The following is a 24,777-nucleotide window of genomic DNA, read 5'->3' as shown; positions in this document are numbered from 1 at the left end:
GCAAAGTGATTCAGTTATACATATACATATATCTATTCTTTTTCAGATTCTTTTCCTATGTAAGTTATTACAGAGTATTGAGTAGAGTTCCCTGGGCTATACAGTAGGTCCTTATTGATCATCTGTTTTATATATAGTAGTGTGTGTATGTTAATCCCAACCTCCTAATTTATCCCTCCGCCCACCTTTCACCTTTGGTAACCATAAATTTGTTTTCTAAGTCTGTGAGTCTGTTTCTGTTTTGTAAATAAGTTTATTTGTATCATTTTTTAGATTCCACATATAAGTGCTATCACATGATGTTTGTCTTTCTGTCTGACTTACTTCACTTAGTATAATAACCTCTAGGTCCATCCATGTTGCTGCAAATGACATTATTTCATTCTTTTTTATGGCTGAGTAATATTCCATTGTATATATATACCACATCTTCTTTATCTGTTCCTCTGTCGATGGACATTTAGGTTGCTTCCATGTCTTACCTACTGTAAATAGTGCTGCAATGAACATTGAGGTGCATGTAACTTTTCGAATTATGGTTTTCTCTGGATATATGCCCAGGAGTTGTTATTGCCCTGTTAGTATAGCTTTGTATCTAATTTAGCAACTTTTTAAAAAAAATAGACTTTATTTTTTAGAACAGTTTTAGATATACAAAAAAATTGAGTAGATAGTACAGAGGATTCCCTTATATCCTGCACCCAGTTTCCTTTATCTTAACATCTTACATTAGTATGGTACATGTGTTATAATCAGTGAACCAATATTGGTTCATTATTATTAACCAAAGTCCATACTTTACTCAGATGCCCTTAGTTTTGACCTAATGTCCTTTTTCTGTCTCAGAATCCCATTCAAGAGACCACATTACATGGAGTTGTCAGGTCTCCATAGGCTTTCCTTGGCTTTGACTGTTTTTTGTTCCTTGTTTGTTTTTGATGGCCTTGACAGTTTTTAGGAGTACCAGTCATATTTTGTAGGATATCCTTCCATAGCAATGTGTCCAATGTTTTCTGCACGAATAGGCTGATCTTATGGGCTTTTGGGAGACAGACCAAAGGATAAAGTGCCATTTTCATTACATCATATCAAGAGTATATACCATCCACATGATTTATGACTGTTAATGTTGGCTTTGGTCACCTAGCTAAGGTAGCACTTGTCAGGTTTTTCCATTCTCTCCCCTCCCTCCTAGCAACCACTGATCTTTTTACTGTCTCTATAGTTTTGCCTTTTCCAGTTGCTATTATTGGTGACCTCTTACAAGAGAGGTTGTCGAAAGTGCTACCTTGCCTTTAAAGCTCCTTAAGATGATTCTGTGTGCCCTTCAGACTCTTATCAGGTCACATTAAAGATAATGGTATTGTAGACAGAGTGGTGGGAGAGTGGAATGGAAACAGTGCTGAGTTTGAGGACCCCTCTGCTGCTCAGTGCCCAGTCCTTTAACACCTTCAGCCTCAGTTTCCTCATTTTGTAAAGTAGGAAATGTCATAGCAGCACAATGATACTATAAGTGATAAAATATCCTAATCCACTGAGATGTTTGTCTGAAATAAAATTATATGTGTGAAACACTTCCTAAGCACTACAGAAAGATAAATTATTACCATCTAGTATAGGGGTTGGCAAAATTTTTCTGTAAAGGAACAGATAAGACATGTCAGTTTTGTAGGCTATCTGGTCTCTATTGCAACTGTTCAACTCTGCCATTGCTGTTCAAGAGCAACCATGGACAGCGCTTAAACCAATGAGCACAGCTGTATTCCGATAAAACTTTATTTATAAAAACACGCAGGGGGCTGTATTTGGCCCACAGATTATCGCACGCTGACTCCTTGTCTAGAATATGTGTGGAAAGACACAAACCACTCTGCCCCCTTCCTCCTGAAATCTCTTCCAAATATAGTGCTGGCGAGGACATTCAGTAATTTATTGGGAGTCTTGACGCACAGACTACAAAGACCCTAGGTGGATTGAGTCCATACACATATGATATAAATAAATAAATGATGGAATAAATTAATAAGAGGGGGAGAAGAGACAGATCTCAAGGCTTGATCCTGAGGCCAGATGTACCACTGTGGTACTGCTGATTGTGAGGAGCTCCAGGGAGTGGTGTATCCTTGAACATTTTATCCTGGGTGTCCGATAGGTGGAGGTTCTGAAGACTAGAACGTCAGCAAGGATATACAATGCTCGGACATCGCATAAGACGACTGGGGAGAGAATGGTGCCAATCTGCAGAAAATACGAAAAAGAGGGTGTTCAGGTGAGTGGTAAAGGGGTTTGAGTAAGGACGTCAGGGTGCCCCCAATTTCCTGTATTCCCCAAAATTCCCACAAAAGAGAAGAGCTGAAAGGGCTCCTGCTCTGAAGACAGGCTAACAATTGCCATCCATGGAGGAACTCTTTTTTTCTTTTTAATTTTGCAAAGTTTTCTAAATAGGTAGTGTCAGTTTGCAAGCCCCCCGAGCTGGGTGCTAAGCATGCGGAGTCCTCGTTATCTCACCCTGGGAGGGCTGGCTGCTGTCTTGTCTTGGAGGACAGATTTTATCTTTTTTTTTTTTTTTTCTGGAACTGCCTCCTAAATGCCTTGTGACAGCCAAGTTCCCAAGGCCAAGGGCCTCACTCTGCTTCATTCCACCTGTGCAGTTGCAACTGGGAGGAGATGTGTGGGAACTGACTGAACTTTCTGATCAATTTTTCCCTAAATCTAAAACTGCTCTAAGAAAGTAACGTCTATTAGCTAGTGGGAAGCAACCGCATAGCACAGGGAGATCAACCCTGTGCTTTGTGACCACCTAGAGGGGTGGGATAGGGAGGGTGGGAGGGAGGGAGATGCAAGAGGGAAGAGATATGGGAACATATGTATATGTATAACTGATACACTTTGTTATAATGCAGAAACTAACACACCATTGTAAAGCAATTATACTCCAATAAAGATGTTAAAAAAAAAAAAAGTAAGTAACGTCTATAAAGATAAGGAAAAAATGGTCCACTTATAAATGTCATCCCCCCTTATAAATGTCATCCCCCCCTTTTACCTCCTATCCCCAGATTCCTCCCCACAATGACTGAGTCCACCTTTGGAGACACCCTTCTTTGGGTGAAGTATCACCTTCCCAGCCTTTCTACCGAGGTTTTTCTCCCTCCCTATCCCTTCCTCTGTCTCTTGTATTAGTGGCATTGGGTTTTTATTATTGAGATTTGGTTATTCTGGTGCAGACCCTGTAGGGTGAGGCTGGATCTTGTCTGAAGGTTGAGATCTGTGTCGTGTGAATAACTGGAGGCAGATGTCTCCAGGGTGGACCCATGGATCTGTAGGCAGGAGAGGGGCACTTTGGGGGTCTAGATGCCTAAAAGGTGCTTCTGGACAGGGGGTTTTCAATGTGATGTCAGGCGGCACCCTGGAGTGAGGGAGGGAGCAGTCCAGGTGAGACCTCTCTTCCCTGGAATCCTCCATGGCTGGCAAGCTCTGCTTGTCTAGCAACTGGATGCTCTCTGTGACTGTTTATCTTTTATTGTGCTCTAGCCCTGACTGTAAGCCTTCTCCAGAGCTTCTAACCTAGAGAATGAAAGGGAGGGGTTTGGTCAATGCTTGGATGTGAGCATTGACAGAGCAGTGTCCCCCTCCTGCTGTGATGACAGCAGGGATCCATGAGGCCCCAGGAGAACGTGAAGCTTAGGGACACATCAGGCTGTGTGGTCCAGGATGTTAGCCTTCAAGTGCTAATCTTGGGGATTGGTTTATTTTCTTATGAGAAGTGGTATTTTCTTATATAATCTCTAATACTAAGTAGGAGATTATTTCTCAAAAATAACAACGGGGCTAGACGGGGAAGGATGAGAATCCAGAGTTCATGCAAATGTTCAGACAGAAGATCAGCCTTGCCTGCTTTTCAGTGGTGCCCAGCGCCTTCCTGCGGGGGTTTCCGGTTGCTGGGAGCAGCCTGTCTCTGGCAGGTCTTCTCCTGGGTAGGTTCAACCCCAACCTGTATTTGGGTAACATACTGGGTTCCTGGCCTCCCCTGCTCTGGCTTCACGAGGTGCCCGTTGTGGCAGGGTGCGTGTCAGCGAGCTGAATTAGGGAGGAAAACAGTCCCCACGGGAGGAGGGAAGCAGCAACCCCAAATGCCAGGGCCAGTTGACCAAGCTGCCAGTTCTTACTGCAGACTGTGGAAGAATGCAGCACATGTGATCCTGTTGCCTGCGATGGAAGACGAAAACAGGAAAAGGTAATGCTGGGGCTCTATGATTTCAAAACACTGTGGCCACAGAGTTGAAAAGTGAGCATAAACAATCTTGAGCAGATGATTTTTTCATGCCTTCAGAAGAGTATGTGCAGTGGCGCTGGCTGCTCCTAAGCTGTCATCATCTTAAACTCAGGTTTCACCTGCCTGGGGGGGCAGGCGGAGGATTTCAGGACTTCAGTGGACTTTAAGGCAGTGCTTTTTCCACCGAAAGAACTCTTTCAAATGGACTCTGGGGTAAAAAAAAAAAAAAAAAAAATGGTAACAGCTTTCTCTTGGCTGATCCTCTTTCTTTTTCTCTTCCATTCTATGCATCTTTGTGTCTGTGTTTGTCTCCTATCTTTCTTCCTCCCTCCCTCCTTCCTTCCTTCTTCCCTTCCTTCCTTCTTTCTTTCCTTCCATCTATCTATCCATCATTTAATTTTGGGGGGCTTTTTTTTTCTTTCTGAGAAATGCCAGGCTCTGTATGAAGGTGCTGGTCATTATTCCTTGTGCCTGTTGACTTAGGCCTCTTGGTATACTTCACCCAGTGAAGTTGTAGGTATAGGGTTGAAATAGGTGAAGTTCTGGTATAAAATGATTAGTTCTTTGCAGAGTGTCAATTAAGTGGCATCTTATAGGACCTGAAATCCAGACTATTTTATGAAATGGACTCCGAACTATACCTTTGGAGTAAAAAGAGCTTATTTTCACATAGTATTGTCCAAATGGAGGCATGGCAAATAGTTCTTTAGAAACAAGTTGTTATTACCATCAATAACAAGGTAGTGTGTGTCTACAATGTCCATGATCATTGTATATGCTGATTAAGCAAGAGAAAAATCATTATTCATTTTACTATCTATGAACATCATGGCGGAAGGTTGGAGCTAGGAAATCTTTTGGCGGGGGCAGGATTATAGATTTTTAAGAGCATCTTAGCAAGTTCACTGGGGACTCTTTCTTGCTTTTTGTCTGTTTGAGCAGGATTTCCCACAGCATCAGGCTTCCGTGCTGTTCCTCTTGTGCCCCTTTCCTCCCAGGTCTCAGTAAGTGGGACCTGGAGCTGCCTCATGCAGCTGAGTTCAGCCAGCCTCTCCCATATCCTGTCTGACCCTCAGCTCTCCTTTAGTTGGCCTTTTAGAGTTTGGTTGAAGTTCCAGGAGAGATGCTTCCAGTGGGATTTGTGTGGAGCAGAAAGTCATATTTCTACAGGTCATGAGGAAGGAGGTAGAACCTGTGAAAAAACTACTTATGATGGGGCCAGAGCCTTTCCATGCAGCCAAGCATCTGTCCATCCATGCTTGCATCTATCCTTGCAAGTATTCATGCATTCATCCTTCCATCTGCCCCTAAAACAAAGGGAGGACACAACGGTATATGAATTCATTCTATTCATTTTGGTTAGATACGATTTATATGCATAAAAAGACTAGTGTATTTCATCCAAGTTTTCAAACTTTTTTTAAAAAATAATGAACCTCAAATGGAACCTCATATGAAATAAATATGTATAGTGGATAGTGATCTGGATAGTGATCTGAAGCTACATTTGCTCTGCAGATACCCTCCTTCCATCCACTGTGGCCCCTTCACAGGATCCCTGGGCTCCCCAGAGCACAGTTTACAGACTGCTGTATGAAACAAAGTATTGGTGATGTGGTACAGGTGGTGGGTCTTGGGGGAATTAAGGAAAGAGCTCACTGGGGGCTGCAGACTTTTGAGGACGTGTCTTGAAAGAGAGGGTGTCCTTGAAAGGGGAGTCATGTTTGGACCTGTGAAGAGGAGGGGGGCACACACTAAGTGGCAGGTAGAGGCCAGGGATTTGATGAGCAAAGGCCCTGGAAGTGGAGGTGGGGTACAGGTAGGAGGGGTGTCAGTCAGGGTCCAATAAGAAAAAGATGGCACCCTCAGTCTGGAACCAACTGGAAGCCAAGAGCCAATGGAGCCCATAAAGATCTACCTTCCAAAACCCAGAGAATGGTGGAGAAGGGATCTGGAGGGACAAATAGAAAATAACCACATAGAGGACTGCTGGGTTAGAGCTGAAGGACTTGTATCAGTTAGCTCTTGTTCCAGTAATGCTGTGTAGTAAACAGCCCCCAAATCTCAATGGAATATATATTGCATTAGATGTTTATTCTCACAGGTCTGTGGGGTGGCCCAGTGGCTCTGCTGCAGGCTCTGAAGGTTGGGCTGGCTCTGCTTCTTGCTGCAGGTCTGTCTTGCCTGGGGCAGCTTTGTGCCATGTGTGTTCATTCTAGAGCCCTGGCCACAGGGGCAGCAGCTACCTAGAGGAAGCCCTCCTCAAGGTGATGGCAGATGTACAAGAGGGCAAGCACAGTTACCCTAGGATTTCTCAAGCCTTTGGTCACATCACATCCACCAATATTGGCCGAAGCAAGTCACCTGGCTGAGCCCAAGTCAAGGGGGCAGGAAGGTACCCTCCTCCCAGAGAGATAGGGGAATTACAAATGGGTGGATGCAGGGAGGTATGGAGAATTGGAGCCAGCAATTCAATCCACCAGAGTCTCCACAGGAAGGCAAGTTAGAAAATACAGTTGGCCCTTCAACAAAGGGTCAGGTTAGGGGCACCGACCCTTTACACATAACTTGTGGTCCTCCCTCCATATATGGCATTTGGTTCCTCCGTATCCGTGGTCTGCATCTGCGGATTCAACCAACTGTGGATCGTGTAGTACTGTAGTATGTATTTATTGAAAAAAATCCAGGTATAAGTGGACCCATGCAGTTCAAACCTGCGTTGTTCAAGGGTCACCTGTATGTTGTACAGGAGGGGAATTGGTGTGGGTGGGTTTGGAAGGTGCAACTACTATTTATACTGCTTCCCACCCATAGCCATACTCCTTTCCTTTTATCATAATAGAAGTTTTAGCTTGGCATGTGACTGTATTTCACAGCTAAAGCCTATATTTCCCAGCCTCCTTGCAATAAATGAGGCTATTTGACTAAGTTCTGGCTAAAGAGATGTGAGTGGAAACGATGTCTGCAATTTCTGCCCTAAATCAATTCTCTCTCCACCTCTCCCTCAGGCCTGCTTCCTGGAATGTGGGTGTGGTGCTGAGCCCTCTTGGACCCTGCAAATGCGGGCGATGGCTTCAGGATGGCAGAACAGGAATATAGTAGGAGGGTGGCTCCCTGGGCTGCTTATGTTCATATAGTTAGATAGAGGAGAAGAAGCCTCCATCTTATTTAGGCTGGCATTATTTTGGGTCTTCATTTCAGCAGCCAAATCTGTAATTAATACTAACTGATAGGAACCTCTACTCTTATACCTAATTGAAGGGATAACACAGAGAGAGATACCAATTAATTTTTTTCAGCACTTACTGGACTAAGAAGAGATGATCACAATTTAAATTTTTCTCCCTGTCACTCCTGTCTAGTATTTTGAAAGGCATTATCAGTGAGCTAATTGTCAATGCAAATTCACCCTAATGATAACAGGACAAGCAATGCCAGTTCTGAACCAGTTCTGGACCAATGCTGGTTCTGTCCATGAGCAGAGGGCCTGGTGGGAAAGAGAGGTGCGGAGAGAGAGCTATTTGTCGCTTGTTTGAATATGCCTCACAAGCAGGAAGTAGAGAGGAGGATTCAAACCTGGGGCTATTTGGCTCCCAAGCCTGTCTCCTTTCATTTGACACTAATTATATCAGAGAACTCTGTGAGACGTCCAGTTACTCTAGAATCTACGGTGGTTTCTCCAAATTGGACCTCTTTGGACATCCATGGCGTGGGCGCCAAGTGGACTTTTGCCTCTTTGCTCATTGATAACAAAGAGATTGGTCTAGTACTTTAATGTAAAGAGCACGAATCACGATTCCTCCATTATCTCCCTGCTTCTGTTAGAGAGACCTGGTGGCTTGACTGATTTCTTGTGGCAAAGAACAAACTACAACCCAGAAAGCCCAGACTCTCAGGAAGGTTACTGTTGGATCATAGGAGACAGTGTGGCGGGGTGGAAGCTAGGTGGCCATGGGTTCAAATCCCAGTTCTTGGAAAAATATTTAACCTGTCTGATCTTCAGTTTCCTTGTATGGTAGTTGGAGATAGTAGGTGTTATTATAGCTCCTCTAGAGCCAGCACTTTGTGCTGGTTTATGTCAGGCCTGGCCTAGCTCCTCTGCTCTCAGGCACAGGAACTGCTTTTAAGAATCGTATAATTCCCTGCAGCTTGCAGGCATTATTTAGTGGGTCACGGCAATGAGTGATGATTAAAGAATACAGCAAACTCTGGCACCAACGGTTGGAAGACTGGCCAAAGGACAATTCTCCATCTCTGGCCAAGAGGACTAACCCTTTCGTTAAAGCCCACTTAATGACCTGCCTGGTTGAGTTGTTGGCGGGAGTATCCTTGCTGGCAGCTGACTCCCAACCAAGTTGTACGGGTGATCCCTGTTTTACAAATTTGGGCCTAATAAGTCCTTGGGGGAAAGCTGGAGGCTGGGATACAACCCTGCCTATGGCAGGCAGGGTTGGACTGAGATAGTTCATTCATCGACTCATTCATTGAAAAGTTTGAAAACCAGGGCCTCTGCTTCTGGAGAATTAAAGTTGGTTTTCTTAAGCCTGCTTTTCTTTGGACTTCTGCCCACCTGGTGTAACCTGGGCATGCTATGTACTTATTTGAACAAGTATATCTAGGAGGAGAGGAAAACGCATGAACGGGTGGAGTGGAATCTCTTTAACATCTGCTCTGTGATTTATAAAATAAGTGTGATGCCATGCCACTAAGGGATGCTTTCCAGGAAAATGGAGCTATGGTACAGAGAAATACCTTCTAAAAACTGGCAAAAGTTCACCTATACTTCTAAAACTGTTGAGTATAACAGAAAAGAGATATTTCATTACACAGCCATTTAGAAAAGGTTTCTAAAGCTTTTCCCTGACTCAGGGCCATATTTTGATAAATAGAATGAATCTGCTTTGCCAGTTGATTCTTTTCACTCAATATTCCATTCATAATATGTATATTACATATATATCCAATATAGTGGATGTATAGTAACCAGTTGTTATCAACATGAATTGCTTCATTTCTCCTGCTTGGCTTCTCCCATTCTTCAGTTCTCTTAAGATTTCATTGCTGACTGGCAATATTCACCTTTCTCTTCTTTCTTTCTTTTTTTTTTTTTTATAAATTTATTTATTATTTTATTTTATTTATTTATTTATTTTGGCTGCATTGGGTCTTCGTTGCTGCGTGCGGTCTTTTTCTCTGGTTGCGGTGAGCGGGGGCTACTCTTCACTGAGGTGCACGGGCTCCTCATCGTGGTGGCTTCTCTTGTTGCAGAGCACGGGCTCTAGGTGCGTGGGCTTCAGTAGTTGTGGCACGTGGGCTCAGTAGTTGTGGCTCGTGGGCTCTAGAGCACAGTCTCAGTAGTTGTGGAGCACGGGCTTAGTTGCTCCACAGCATGTGGGGTCTTCCTGGACCAGGGCTCAAACCCGTGTCCCCTACACTGGCAGGTGGATTCCCAACCGCTGCGCCATCAGGGAAGCCCACCTTTCTCTTCTTAATTCAGTAATATTTAGGCCTCTCAGCTAATCTGTAGATCATCTAACACAGTGTGTGGGTTTTCCTCCATGTCATCCGGAGCATTTGTGTGTAGCGTTTGACATGGAAGGAAGAATCAGCTCTTCCTTCAGGGTGCATTTGTTGTGAAAGGATTCAGGCTAGAAGTGATGCTTGAGCTGAATCTTAAAGGAGGTACTTTCCAGGTAACAAAGGTAGGGAAGGGAAGTTCAGGTAAAGTATGGGGGTAAGAAAGAGCATGGAGGAAATTGCAGGTGGCTTGCAAGGCTGTTCTGGCACATAGCAAGGGAGGGCAGGGTTGCAGCTGGAGGGGAGGTTGGAGGTGCAGCTGAGGACCTGGTCACGAGGGCCTTATCTCCCCGGCATGTTTGTCCTGCAGGCAACTCAGAAGATTTTAAACTGGGGGTAAGGGTTAGAATGGACTTAGATTTAGGGACTTAAGAACGAGGAACCTGATGATTTGCAGGACAGTGATGTGGGCAATGGGCAAGTCTTCAAATTAGCCTCAGTGTCCTCATTCCTAAAGTAGAGAGAAAGGTTTTGCACCAAGATTAGAAGACGTAATGTATGTGAAAGTGCTAAATATATTTAAACTTTTATTATTATTGGACTTCTTTGAGCCATGAATGAGTTAACATAGTTTTTCAAGAGATCAGTTTTGTCATCTGAGGCAAAATACACGTGCTTAATGTTGTTACCTGATTTATATAGGGATATATGATTGATTGTTTGATTGATTGGCTGCGTTGGGTCTTCGTTGCTGCGTGCGGGCTTTCTCTAGTTGCAGTGAGTGGGGGCTACTCTTCGTTGTGGTGCACGGGCTTCTCATTGCGGTAGCTTCTCTTGTTTCGGGGCACAGGCTCTAGGCGCGAGGGCTTCAGTAGTTGTGGCTCACGGGCTCTAGAACGCAGGCTCAGTAGTTGTGGCGCACGGGCTTAGTTGCTCCGTGGCATGTGGGATCTTCCCAGACCAGGGCTCGAACCCGTGTCCCCTGCCTTGGCAGGCGGATTCTTAACCACTGCACCACCAGGGAAGTCCCAGGGATATATGATTTATGTAGCTTTCTATTTCCTTAAACATCTGGTTTTTAAAATGGGAGGCGGTCTTACTATTTGTTGTCTGCTTTAAACTCTAACTGCTAAAATTAGAAGGATATGGGAAGACCTGGTGAACGCTGCTCACGGAAGAGGAGAAGAAAGGGTTTTTTTCTTTCTGGTTGTGCACTCATTCTTTCAAGAGTCATTTAAAAAGAAAAAGTGTCCATCTTCTCATAGCAACTCAAGTGCTTGAAGACCTCATGACATTTTACCAAAACTCTCCTCCCAGAAGGGCATCAGTGGTGAGGAGGTGAATAGAAACATGGTGTATAAATAGCTAAATATACAGAGGAGTACATGAGGCATCTGGTAATGTGTGATTTTCATCTGATTTTACTGTGTTATTAAGACGAACCCTGCTTCCTAAAGAAAATTCGAACATTTTCAAAGCTCGAGTCTGAATCCTGCCTCATTCCTTGGTGATGATGTGATCCAGGAAATGACATCACATCCCTGAGTGCCCCCCTCTATAAAATGGGGAGAGTAGTAAGGCCTACTTTTTAGGGCTGTTGGGAGGATGACATGAGATCATCTGATTGAAGCCTGACAAATGATAAGCACTGGGTAAGTTGTTGTTAGGAACACCCTCAGCTGTGGGAGCCAGCACCATTCTCTTCTGAGCATGGCATCAGACGTTCAAGTTGCTTCTGAACATGAATGTTAATTGACACCTAAGAAACCAGAAGAGGATGAAAAAGAGGATAGAGTTTAGTCTATAGAAGGTCTTGAGCCTGAAGAGGTACCAGAGTCCAGTGCCTGTCTTGTGTCACAGGGCCCAGACGACAGCGGGTCCTACCAGCCCGACCAGACCACATGGACAGGACAGCAGGGCATAAAGGTGCTGAGGAGGTGACCATTCCCGGGCTGCAGAGATGGCATGATCGGTGACCAGGGCAAGACAACACAGTCCACACAGCTGCAGGTGTGAAAATCAAACTCTGTCTTTATTCTTTTACCATTGTATGTGGGACAGGTAGCAGCACTGCTGGGGAGTTCCTTGGGAGGAGAGGAGAGGGAATCTGTTGGATGGAAATCTTACCTTTGAGCATCAGTTACATCTAAGCCTGTTTTCAGCACATTTCATGGTAGACTTTTCAATGGCAAGTCAAGGAGTAGAAGGAAGATGGGCTCAGACAAAAGGTTCTTTGCAAGAGTTCAACGTAGTGGCCAAAATTTTATTCTTGCATTTCATCATGCATGTGCCTTGGAATTATGGTTTTTTTGGAATCTGACTTAAGAAAACATAAACTTTCCAGGTAGTGTATAGCTGTCCCCATCTTTCTAGCCTCTCTGCCTTTGGCCGATGTGATGCCATACTTTCCTGACATTTAATATCAGCTCTGGTATGGGTCTGATACCAAGTATATTCATACCTCAGCCATAAAACAGGACCTTCTAGATAGCCAGATTCAGGTGCTCTGCCCTTCCCAACAGATGCCTCTCCACCACCCCTGACTCCGCCAAAATGAAGTAAAAGCACATCCTGAGTTGACCACTTCCTCTGAGCCTGGCAGACACACAGCAAGAGTCTTGGCTGGTGATGGGCTTGATGCATGGCCCACTTGACTGAGCCACATATATGCTCAGGCTTGACCTACACTGGCAAAATCTGCAAGGACACTTCTAGACATTTCAAGTGATTGACTCCTCTGAGGAAATGATACATTAAAAAATACACATATACACACATATTTAATTATTTTTTTAAACCATAACTGAAAAAAATTCTTTGCCACTGTGTAGAATTAAATCTGACAAGAAACCCTATGAGTTTTTATTAGTACCATTATTGTTTTCTTTGGCTTCATGTACTATATTGGTAAAATAACAAAAAAAAAAAAAGAAAATAAATTGTAAAAAGGCAAATATTTTGTACAAAAATACAAAGTTTTAAAAGCTCTTTAAGTATATTTCATATTGTTACTAAGAGTTGACCTATATATCTGTATGTCTGCATATTTTTCCTACATGTGGGATTTTAGAAATGTAAGGTACTGTTTACACAGTATACGTTTTCAGTTCTTCCTAAAGCTCAACAACCAATGATAATCTTTTTTCTGATTGGAGCATTCCATACTCTGGAAGACATGATTTGCATAACTGTACGGTTACTGGCTGAGAAAAATCTATGTGATTCAGTCCATTTGCATACTGAAAATCAATGTATCATACTGGGGGAACACTTTTGTTCCAAAGTCCTTAAGTAATGGCGATGGTAAAGAACGTTGGCTGTCAATTTTTTCAGTAATTGGTTTTCAGTGCTTTTTTTCAATCTGGTGAGAAGGTGATGCAATGAGGAAGAAGTATCTTTTGCCTTTGAGAACTGTCCGAAAATTTGCTCTTATTATTATATCACAGTCCATTATAATGCAGGTGATAGTACTAAAAGAAAGGAAAAAGGATGGGTGTTAGTTTTTCTTAAAGAACAATGTTAATGTATAATTCAAAAAAGGAACGTGTTTTTATAGGAAACATTCCAAATACATCGTTCAATAATTATTTTTTCAAATAAATGCCTAGAAATTCTTACTCAGATTAAATAAAAGGTAAAATTCACTTTGAAAGAGCCTATTCTGGGGAATCCTAGTCCCAACTCAAATCCCAAATGGCCAAAGAAGGCTAACAAATGACAAATCTGGGTCACTTGTCACCCTCTACTGTAATCTCTTGTTGAGATATTTGTGTTCTTTTCCTGAAACTGACCAGGATGGGAGTTCCTTACGTGTCTGGAGACCTCTAGCACTTGGACCAGTGCTTGACACACTAGAGGTTTTCAATACATGACTGTTGAATGGATAAATGCATAATTTGTGCCCCAGTTACTGTCAAAAATAATTTGAGCAAAATATATTTTTGTCATCAACTTTGTTTTTAAAAATTGAGATAAAATTGACATATAACATATTAGTTTCAAGTGTACATGATTCCAAATTTGTATATATTGCAAAATGATCACCACAGTAAGTCTAGTTAACGTCCACTACCACATGTAGTTATAATTTTTTTGTGGTTGTTGTGATGAGAATTTTTAAGATTTACTCTTTTAGCAACTTTCAAATATATAACAGGATTATTAACCATAGTCACCATGCTGTATATGACATTACATTACCATGCCTTATTTATTTTATAACTAGATGTTTATACCTTTTGAGCCCCTTCACCCATTTTGTACACCCCACCACTCTCTGCCTCTGGCAACCACCTGTTTTCTGTATCTATGAGTTCCATTTTTTTTTTTTTTAAGGTTCCATATAAGTGTGATTATATGGTGTCTGTCTCTGTCTGACTTATCTCACTTAGCATAATGCCCTCAAGGTTAATCCATGTTGTCACAAATGGCAATATTTCATTCTTTTTTATGGCTGAATAATAATATTCCATTGTATTTATATACTGCATTTTCTTTACCCATTCATCTATTGTTGGACTCTTAGATTGCTTCCATATTGTAAATAATGCTATCGTAAATAATGCTCCAATGAACATAAGGGTACATATATCTTTTCAAGTTAATGTTTTTGTTTCTTCAGATGAATACCTAGAAGTGGAATTGCTGGATCATATGGTAGTTCTATTATATTTTTAATTTCTTGAGGAACCTCCATACTGTTTTTCCATAGTGGCTGCACCAATTTACATTCCCACCAACAGTGCATAAGGGTTCCCTTTTCTCCACATCCTCGCCAACACTTGTTATTTCTTGTCTTTTCTATAATGACCATTTTGACAGGTGTGAGGTAATATCTCATTGTGGTTTTCATTTGCATTTCCTTGATGATTAGGGATGTTGAGCAGCTTTTCATGTACCTGTTGGCCGTCTGTCTGTCTTCTTTGGAAAAATGTCTGTTCAGATCTTATGCCCATTTTTCAATGGGATTGTTTGGTGTTTTGCTATTGAGTTGTATGAGTTTTTCATATATTTGGGATATTAGCACCTTATCAGTTCTATGATTTGCAGATATTTTTTCCCATTCAGTAAGCCGACTTTTCACTTGTTGATGGTTTTCTTTGCTTTGCAGAAGCTTTAGAGTTTGATGTAGTCACACTTGCTTATTTTTGCTTTTGTTGTCAGTAGTCACACTTGCTTATTTTTGCTTTTGTTGTCAGATCCAAAAAATCATTGCCAAGATCAATGTCAAGGAGATTATCACCTATGTTTTCTTCCAGGAATTTTATGGTTTCAGGTCTTACATTTGAGTCTTTCATCCATTTTGTGGTTATTTTTGTGTATGGTATAAGAGAGTGGTCCAGTTTCATTCTTTTGCATGTGGCTGTCCAGTTTTCTCAACAGCATTTATTGAAGAGATTGTCCTCTCCCCACTGTATATTATTGGCTCCTTTATCATAAGTTAGTTGACCAATAATCCATATGCATGGATTTATTTCTGGGTTATATATTCTGTTTCACTGATCTATGTATCTGTTTTTATGCCACTACCACACTGTATTGATCCCTGTAGCTTTGTAATATAGTTTGAAATCAGGGACTGTGTCTAGCTTTGCTGTTCTTTCTCAAGATTACTTTGGCTATTTGGGGTCTTTTGTGGTTCCATACAAATTTTAGGATTGTTTGTTCTATTTCTGTGAAAAATGCCATAGGAATTTTTCTAGGGATTGCATTGGATCTGTAGATTGCTTTGGATAGTATGGACATTTTAACAATATTCTTCCAATCCATGAGCACAGAATATCTTTCTATTTATTTGGTTCTTCTTCAGTTTCTTTCATCAATGTCTTATAGTTTTCAGTGTATAGGTCTTTCACCTCCTTGGGTAAATTTATTCCTAGGTATTTTATCCTTTTTGATGCAATTGCAAATGGTATTGTTTCCCTAATTTCTCTTTCTGATAGTTTGTTATGTGTATGGAAACACAGCATATTTTTGTATATTGATTTTTGTGTCCTGCGGCTTTACAGAATTCATTTATTAGTTCTAACATTTTTTTTTGGTGGAGCCATTAGGGTTTTCTATATATAAAATATCATGTTACCTGCAAATAGTGACAGTTTTACCTCTTCCTTTCTGATTTGGATGCCTTTTATTTCTTTTTTTTGCCTAATTGCTCTGGCTAGGATTTCCAATACTATGCTGAATAAAAGTGGTGAGAGTGGGCATCCTTGTCTTGTTCCTGATCTTAGAGCAAAAGTATTCAGCTTTTCACCATTGAGTATGATGTTAGTTGTGGGCCTGTCACAGTCCCTCTATAGAGAGTTTCCCTCTACAGGGACTCCATTTGAGAGTTTTTTTTTTTTTTTTTTTTTATCATAAATGAACACTGAATTTTGTCAAATGCTTTTTCTGCATCTATTGAGATGATATATGATTTTTTTCTTTCATTCTGTTTATGTAGTGTATCTCATTGATTGATTTGTGGATGTTAAACCATCCTTATATCCCTGGAATAAATCTCACTTGATCATGGCGTATAATTCTTTTACTGTATTGTTGAATTCGGTTTGCTAATATTTTGTTGAGGATTTTTACATCTATAGTTCATCAAGGATATTGGCCTGTAATTTTCTTTTCTTGTAGTGTCCTTGTCTGGCTTTGGTATCAGGGTAATGCTGGCCTCATAAAATGAGTTTGGAAGTGTTTCCTCCTCTTCTATTTTTTGGAAGAGTTTGAGAAGAATTGGTATTAATTTTTCTTTAAACGTTTGGTAGAATTCACTAATGAAGCCATCTGGCCCTGGACTTTTGTTTATTGGGAGGTTTTTGATTACTTATTCAATCTCTTTACTAGTAATTGGTCTGTTCAGATTTTTTTATTTCTTCATGATTCAGTTCTTCATAGATGGTATGTTTCTAGGAATTTATTTCTCATAGGTTGTCCAATTTGTTGGTCTATAATTGTTCATAGTGATCTTTGTAATTCTCATTGTCTCCTCTCTCATTTCTGATTGTACAGTGTCTCCTCTCTCATTTCTGATTGTATATATTTGAGCCCATATTTTTTTCTCGGTAAATCTAGCTAAAAGTTTGTCGATTTTGTTTATCTTTCAAATACCAGCTCTATCATTAATCTTTTCTATTATCTTTTTAGTCTCTATTTCATTTATTTCCACTCTGATCTTTATTTCCTTCCTTCAGCTAACTTTGGGCTTCATTTGTTCTTCTTTTTCTAGTTCCTTGAGGGGTAAGGTTAGGTTGTTTATCTGAGATCTTTTTTTCTTGATATAGGATGTATTGCTATGAACCTCCCTCCTAGAACTGCTTTGCTACATCCCATAAGTTTTGGTATGTTGCATTTTCATTTGTCTCACCATATTTTTGACTTCCTTTTTGATTTCTTCCTTGACCCACTGGTTGTTCAGTAGCATGTTGTTTAATCTCCTCATATTTGTGATTTTTCCAGTTTTCTTCTTGTGATTGAAGCCATATCAACCATCTTTTCCAGCCACAATGGTATGAGACTAGAAATCAATCTTCTTAAATTTATTGAGACTTTTTTGTGGCCTAACATGATATATTCTGGAGAATGTTCCATGTGCCCTTGAGAAGAATGTGTATTCTGTTGCTTTTGGATAGGATTTTTTCTATCAGTTAGGTCCACCTGATCTAATGTGCCATTTAGGGCCAATGTTTCCTTATTGATTTTTTGGTCTGGATGATCTATTCATTGATGAAAGTGGGGTACTATTACTGTACTGCTGTCTATTTCTCCCTTTAGGTCTGTCAATATTTGCTTTTTTTACTTAGGTGCTCCTATGTTGGGTACATAAATATTTACAAATGTTATATACTCTTGTTGGATTGATTCCTTTATCACTATGTAACAACCTTCTTTGTCTCTTATTCCAGTCTTTGTTTTAAAGTCTATTATGTCTGATATAAATATAGCTACCCCATCTTTCTTTGGGTTTCCATTTGCATGGAATATCTTTTTACATCTTCACTTTCAGTCTGTGTGTATCCTTCATCTGAAGTGAGTCTCTTGTAGGCAGCATATAGATGGGTCTTGTATTTTTATCCATTCAGCCATTCTATGTCTTTTGACTGGAGAATGTAGTCCATTTATTTTTAAAATAATTATTAAAAGATATGTATTACTTGCCATTTTGTTAATTGTTTTCTGGCTGTTTTGTAGTTCCTCTGTTTCTTCTTCTCTTGCTCTCTTCCTTTGTGACTTGATGATTTTCTGTCGTGGTATGCTTAGATTCCTTTCTATTTATCTTTTATGTATCTGGTATAGGCTTTTGCATTGTGGTTATCATGAGGCTTACATATAACAATTTATATTTATAATAGTCTATTTTAATAACAACTTAAGTTTGAATGCATTCTAAAACTCTGTTTTTACTCCCTGCCCCCACACCATATTATGTTTTTGATGTCACAATTTATATCTTTTAATCTTGTGTATCCCTTAACAACTCATTGTAGCTATAGTTATTTTTATTACTTTTGTCTCTTAACCTTCATACTAGCTTTATAAGTGTTAATCCACTACCTTTACAACATTAGAGTATTCTGAATTTTACTATATATACGTAAAGGTAAATATATTTTGACCTTTACCAGTGAGATTTATACTTCCATATGTTTTCCTGTTTTTAATTAGCACCCTTTCTTTTCAGTGTGAAGAAGCCTCTTTAACATTTCTTGTAAGGCTGGTCTAGTGGTGGTGAACTCCTTTAGGTTTTGCTTGTCTGGAAAACTCTCTCTTTCAATTCTGAAGGATAACTTTGCTGGGTAGAGTATTCTTAATTGGAAGTTTTTTTCTTTGAACACTTGTAATAAAACCATTCCACTCCCTTTTGGCTTGCTAAGTTTCTGCTGAAAAATCAGCTGACAGTCCATAGGGGTTCCCTTGTATGTAACAAGTTATTTTTCTCTTGCTGCTTTTAAGATTCTCTCCTTGTCTTTAACTTTTGACATTTTAATTATAATGTGTCTTGATGTGGGTCTCTTTGGGTTCCTCCTATTTGGAACTCTGGGTTTCCTGGGTTTGGATGTCTGTTTCCTTCCCAAGTTTAGGGAAGTTTTCAGCCATTATTTCTTTAAGAAGTTTCTGCCCCTTTACCCCTCTCTTCTCCTTCTGGGCCCCTATAATGTGAACATTGGACCACCTCATGTTGTCTCATAAGTACCTTAAGCTATCTTCACGTTTTTTCATTCTTTTTTTCTTTTTGCTTCTCTACTGGGTGTGTTCCACTGCCCTGCTTTTGAGCTCACTGATCCTTTCTTCTGCTTCATCTAGTCTGCTACTGAACCCTACTAGTATATATTTTCCAGTTCAGTTATTGTATTCTTCAGCTCTGTAACTTCTATTTGGTACTTTCTTATATTTTCTATCTCTTTATTGAAGTTCTAACTGTGTTCATCTATTCTTCTCCCGAGTTCAGTGTGAGCATCTTTATAACTATTATTTTGAACTTTTTAATAGGTATATCACTTATCTCCATTTCATTAAGGACTTTTTATAAGGTTTTATCTTGTTCTTTCATTCAGAACATATGTATCTTTCTTCATTTTGCTTGACTCTCTGTGTTGTCAAACTAGATAAAACAACCCTCTTTCCCAATCTTGAGGGAGTGGCATCTTGTAGGAATGAACCTTATCTTTCAACCCTGCCCTAGCTCTTGCTTGTCCTTCAAACCACTGTGATTGTTCAAGCAGCCTTTTTTATTTTTAGTGGCTCCTAGCATTTGAGTGTGCCAAGACCTGTCAGTGCCCCAAAGGGGAGGATCTCAGTCAGCAACTAGAGTCTTGCTGATTAGAAACTAGACCTTCAGGCAGCAGCTTTTAAAGTATGCAAATATTTATAGTCTTGTGGGACTGAAAGGTATGTCCCACTGGCCACCAGAACTGGGTGACCTAGAGGTGTCTTCTGCACAATTGTTGCAAAAATCAGGGCGCCAGACAAGTGTACAAGCTCCATCCTGGGAGCTACCTGCACCCTGTCATGAGGCAGAGGGAGGTCACAGAGCTGGCATCCACCAGCCTTTGTCCCTGGAGGGCACCTCAGGAGGTCCCTAGATGAGCCAAACCAGAAGCTTACCCCTCTTGCTGAAGCTCCAGGACAAGCAAATAGGCCTCTTTCACAGAAATACTGGGGGTATGATTCAGTTTGCTGTCTGCACAGTGCCCTGGGGATAGCAGCTGGCCAAGAATGATTTGTTTGTTATAGTCTCATGGGACCCAGGAATGCAAGCTCACTGGCCACAAGAGCCAGGAGATCAAGGGGTGTTCCCTGGGTGGCAGCTGCAAAAAACCGGGCATCAGACGTGTGTAAAAGCTCCCCTTGGGGTGATACTGGTGCTGTGGAGCACAGCAGAGGGAGGGCACAAAGATAGTGCCTGCCCTTCAAGGTCTCCCACCGACTTTCCAAATACAGACTTTATGAGATAGAATTACATCATATTCACAAGGTTGTATAGTTTAGAACTATCTAATATTTTAGAACATGTTCATCACCCCTAAAAGAAACCCATACCTATTACCATTCACCCCCATTTCCTCCTTCCCCCACCACAAACTTTCAAATCTAGTTCTGATGAAGAAAACTAAGATGCTATGTCCTGAAGAGGGTCATGTATTTAATGAAGCTTTACATAAGTACCTTTTGAAATGAAAAAAAGAATCTCCAAATGCCTCTTAGGCTTATGAGCTTATAAGGAGGCGGGGAAACTATATCCCTACATTATCTAGCACAGCATCTGGCCCATAGTAAATGCTCAATAAATACACATGGAATTGAATGCTTGGCCACCTGAATTATCCGTGCACGGAACTCTATGAAAAAGACTTAACACTGGTGCCATATGTTAAATAACAATTGACTGACAATATTATAAGGTAATGACCTAGGCCTTTTAGTCTAATATTTATTGAGTACTTCCTCTACATTAGGCACATTTATTAACTTATTTAAGTCCTCACAACAACCCCATTAAGAAGATACTATTATTTCCCTGAGGTTAATAGCTTGCCCAGCTAGTAAATGGCGGAACCAGGACTGGAACCCGATTACCGAGCCTACGTTCAGATCCCTTATACTCATCACCTCTTGCCCTTTAATAAGATATAAGCTCAGCGGCTCTCTCTTAAATCCCCTCCGCTGCTTACCTGTCTCCCTGTCTTTTTCGCAAATGAAGTTGTTGATGTCCTCACATTGGAAGTCGTTCCACTGCCCAGCATAAATCAGCCCGGCACAGTCTTCTCCAGGCCCATGGCCATGACCCCAGTTATCTGGCTGTCCAGCTTTCCAATTTCTTTTAAGAAAACAGAAATCAAGTATTATTTGCAAAGTCACAGAGAAGTTTTCTCTACCCAAGAGCAGCAGAGAAATGTAAAAAACAAAACCAAGGCCTGTCATTTGTCCGGGAATGAAAATGCACTGTTTAAAAAGCTGTGCACACTCTGATTCAGAATAAGCAGCTGTTTTGTAGAGCAGTGTGTTATGCAGGCTTGTTATCATTGCCACAGTGCAATCAGCTCACTGAGCTGCTTCATCACATTGCTGAGAGAGTAAATCTGTCTCCAACACAGTCAGATGAATGACAGCTTTCTAACGTGCACTGGAATGCTGACTGCTGGGCATGTGGGTGTATATCTGTGTGTGAATGTATATGCATTCTGAGGACCACACACACACACACACACACACACACACACACACACACACACATTCTTGTGAGAACCCAGAGGGATCCTCGTACGTTCTGATATCTTGTCTCTAACAAGTCAGAGTCAGGCAGAGAGAGCGAAAGACCCTTGATATACACTTACAAGAACCTACAATTATAAACACTTGGTTATGGTTTTCTGGCTAAGTTGTAGATAGTTAATTGCTATAGAAAGAAATAGTAATTTATTCTTACTGAAAATGACTTATACATCTCACTGCCTTTTTTGGGAGAGAGATTCTTTAAAACAAGTTTTCTTTAGGATGAGCTCATTTGGGGCTTAACTTGCATGCTGCTGCTCAAAGCACCCCTTTGCCAACGTTTGCTGTTCCTGACTCTATTTCCAAGCAATAAATCAGATGTGCTTCCAAGACTCAAAACTTGAAAGACTATGTTTTCTCTGAGAACCAGGTCTTTGCACAGAAGCTTGTGGTTACCTCCTAAGAGGACAAGCTTGCCTCGTGCGGAGGGTCCGAAAAAACATCTGCAGCAGGAAGTGCTTCCCATAAACAATGACTCATTACCCAACCAGCATCACCTAATAATAACTCACTCTGGTCCATGCTTCATGTTCGTATCAGAGTGGCTGCGGCTTTGGCCGCTAGAGAGAAATCTTCCACTGTACAGACCCTGATAGCAGGAGAAAGTTCTACAGCAAAGAAACACTTCTCACTACTAAGATTTTCCTTTTCTGAGGCCAGGCTCTTACCAGGGTCACCTGGGGACAGAGCCCATGTTGCCCTACTTCTTTTGACGACAAGACCAGCAAAACTCAGGGCGATGGGAAAGGAGAGTTGAAATTTACAGTTAAAGGGTGTAACAAGGTAGCGTGGACTCCCCCAAACCAACTGCATATTTTGGGATATTTTAAAAAATGAAGTGACCTCACTTAAATAAATCTAGTGATGAAGAGATAATTTAGATGAAACCATCAACTGATGAGAGTAAATGTGGGACGATACTCAGGTGGAAGTCAGAAATAGTCATTTGTTAACTCATTCATTTGACAGATATTCACAGAGCACCAACTATGTGCCAGGGATAAATAATGCTAGCTGATGGTAACACGGCACTATGGAGAACAGAGTCCCAGCCCTCTCAGAACTTATATCACAGGCAAGAAACAAATGAGGTAAAACTCTCAGACTGTCACAGTGATGCCAGAAAGAGATGAAGTTGGAAGGAAACTTTCAGGCAAGCTTTTTTGTGTGTGTTTCTCTCCACCTTGCAGGACCCTCCCAGAAATGTCAACAATGCCTGGGCAGTTTGATGTTGTTGGTGTACACTTTGTTCATTTCTGCAGTTATACGAGGGGGTTCCATTCCAATTTTGTTTATCAAATTTGAGATTGTGATTCTCGATGCATAATGACGGGACGTTTAATATTCTTTATCTCCCAGTTAGTTGGGAAATTGCATAAATAGGAATTCTGATAGAAGATCTGTTTAATACTTTCCCCTTGCATTTCCTTGCCCTTTTGAGTAGATAAAAGGGCACTACCATTCTACGGTTCTATATTCTAAAAATGTAGTATGTAATATTACATGTAGCCATCTGTGTGGACAGAAGGGCAACCCATGTTTTGTCTTTGCAGTGCAGAGATGAAAGCTGTTACTTGTAACTTGACAGCATGCTCCTGTTAAATGATGTCCTGTGCAGCGGACCAAGAAATGGACCAGAGGAAGAAAGGAGCTTCAAGTGTGTTTTGGGAGACTCTCAGGAAGCACAGCACATCTCTGGTGATCTAAGGTGGGCAACTGCAAGCAGGGTGGGCAGGAAAGGCCTTCAAAGGTTCCCTTACAGTTCTGCTCTGAGCAAGTGGGCAGAGTCTCCATCCCATGTGTGTTTGACTGCCCCGTGCCTACCAGGCAGTCTCCATTGACAGTGATGACCTTTGCCAAATGACACACTGGCATTTATTCCATCAAGAGTAGAAAGACCAGCTTTGACATGCTCCTGATTTCACTGGTCTTCTCCCTGGTTTGTCTGTTTTCTATTTCATTGCTTTCCAGTCATTATTATTTCCTTCCTTTTGCTTGCTTTGGGATTAATTTGCATTTCTTCTTCTACCCTTCTACCCTCATAGAGTAGAAGCTTAGGTCATTAATTTCCAACTTTAAAATATTTTTCTAATATAAGCATTTTAAATCTATAAATGCCCCTCTATATACTGTTTTAGCTGCATCTCACAGATTTTGATATGTTATGTTTTCATTGTCTTTGAAACATTTGCAAATTTCCTTTGTGATTTCTCCTTTGCCCCATGGGTTGTTTAGAAGTGTGTCTTTAATTTCCAAATATTTGGCGATTTTACAGATATCTTTTTGTTATTGATTTCTAATTCAATTTTGTTTTGGTGAGAGAACATACACTACATAATTCCAGAGCTTTTAAATTTATGGAGACTTGTTTGATAACCCAGCCCATAGTTGATCTTGGTGAACATACCATACGCACTTGAAAAGAATGTGTATTTGTAGTTGTTGGGTGAAAAGTCCCATAAATATCAATGAAGTCAAGTTAGTTGATAGTGTCTGCTATATCCCTCTTGGTTTTTCTATCTCTTCAATACTTGTTCTATTAATTACTGAGAGGAGAGCATTGAAACCTCCTTTGAAGCCCCGTTCTTCACTGTATCCACATTTAGGGTCAGAGTGTCTGTCTTCTTGATTGTGACAGGGTCCTGGAAATCAGACTGTTTTTACATGAGTAGAAGAACAGTACCTCTCACTTGTATTGTGCCCCAGACTCCAGAAAAGATCCTCCAAACCAGCACAGAGGCTGGGTCATGGTGGACACTCCAGGATAATTCACTGAATGTTATCATGGGACTGTGGGCCAGTGGATCCCAATGTCCAGTCAGGGGACTGGTGCTGGGCAAGAATGAAGTTCTCACAGGTCTGTGGTGAAAAGAGAAAAATGAGGACAACTCTGTGTATGTGTGATGGCCAACTGTCTTTTCTTGGTTTTATTTTTGTTGTTTTCGTGCTGAGATTTGTTGATAGGTGATTTTTTTTTTTTTTTTTTTTTTTTTTTTGGCCTGTGCTGTGTAGCATGTGGGATCCTAGTTCCCTGACCAGGGATCGAAGCCATGCCCCCCTGCATTGGAAGTGTGGAGTCTTAACCACTGGACTGCCAGGGAAGTCCCCGTTGATAGGTGATTTTTAAAACCCATGTCCTTAGTTGGGCAACTAAAATCTTGGCAACACGAGTCAGCCCTCCAGTCTTTCTCTTGGAATTGTATTGGCGTGTGGATCCAAAGCAT

The 24,777-nt window shown here is 41.0% G+C and overlaps 1 protein-coding gene across 2 annotated transcripts in view; it reads right to left on the bottom strand.

The window, feature by feature from the left end:
* Window positions 1-11,806: 11,806 nt before the first annotated feature.
* Window positions 11,807-24,777, bottom strand: part of COLEC12 (collectin subfamily member 12) — a 203,995-nt gene continuing 191,024 nt past the window's right edge. For both annotated transcript variants that reach the window (XM_068563561.1, XM_068563562.1), the window contains 2 exons: window positions 20,953-21,098; window positions 11,807-13,263 (listed from right to left, as the gene is read on the bottom strand). In XM_068563561.1, the coding sequence (XP_068419662.1) occupies window positions 13,244-13,263; window positions 20,953-21,098 (166 nt within the window). In that variant the 3' untranslated portion in view covers window positions 11,807-13,243. The remainder of the gene's footprint in view (window positions 13,264-20,952; window positions 21,099-24,777) is intronic.

This window comes from Eschrichtius robustus, chromosome 14, assembly GCF_028021215.1.
Source record: "Eschrichtius robustus isolate mEscRob2 chromosome 14, mEscRob2.pri, whole genome shotgun sequence".
Classification (NCBI taxonomy): domain Eukaryota; kingdom Metazoa; phylum Chordata; class Mammalia; order Artiodactyla; family Eschrichtiidae; genus Eschrichtius; species Eschrichtius robustus.
The sequence above is the reverse complement of the archived record's forward strand: the minus strand, read 5'-3'. Positions and strand labels throughout refer to the sequence as shown.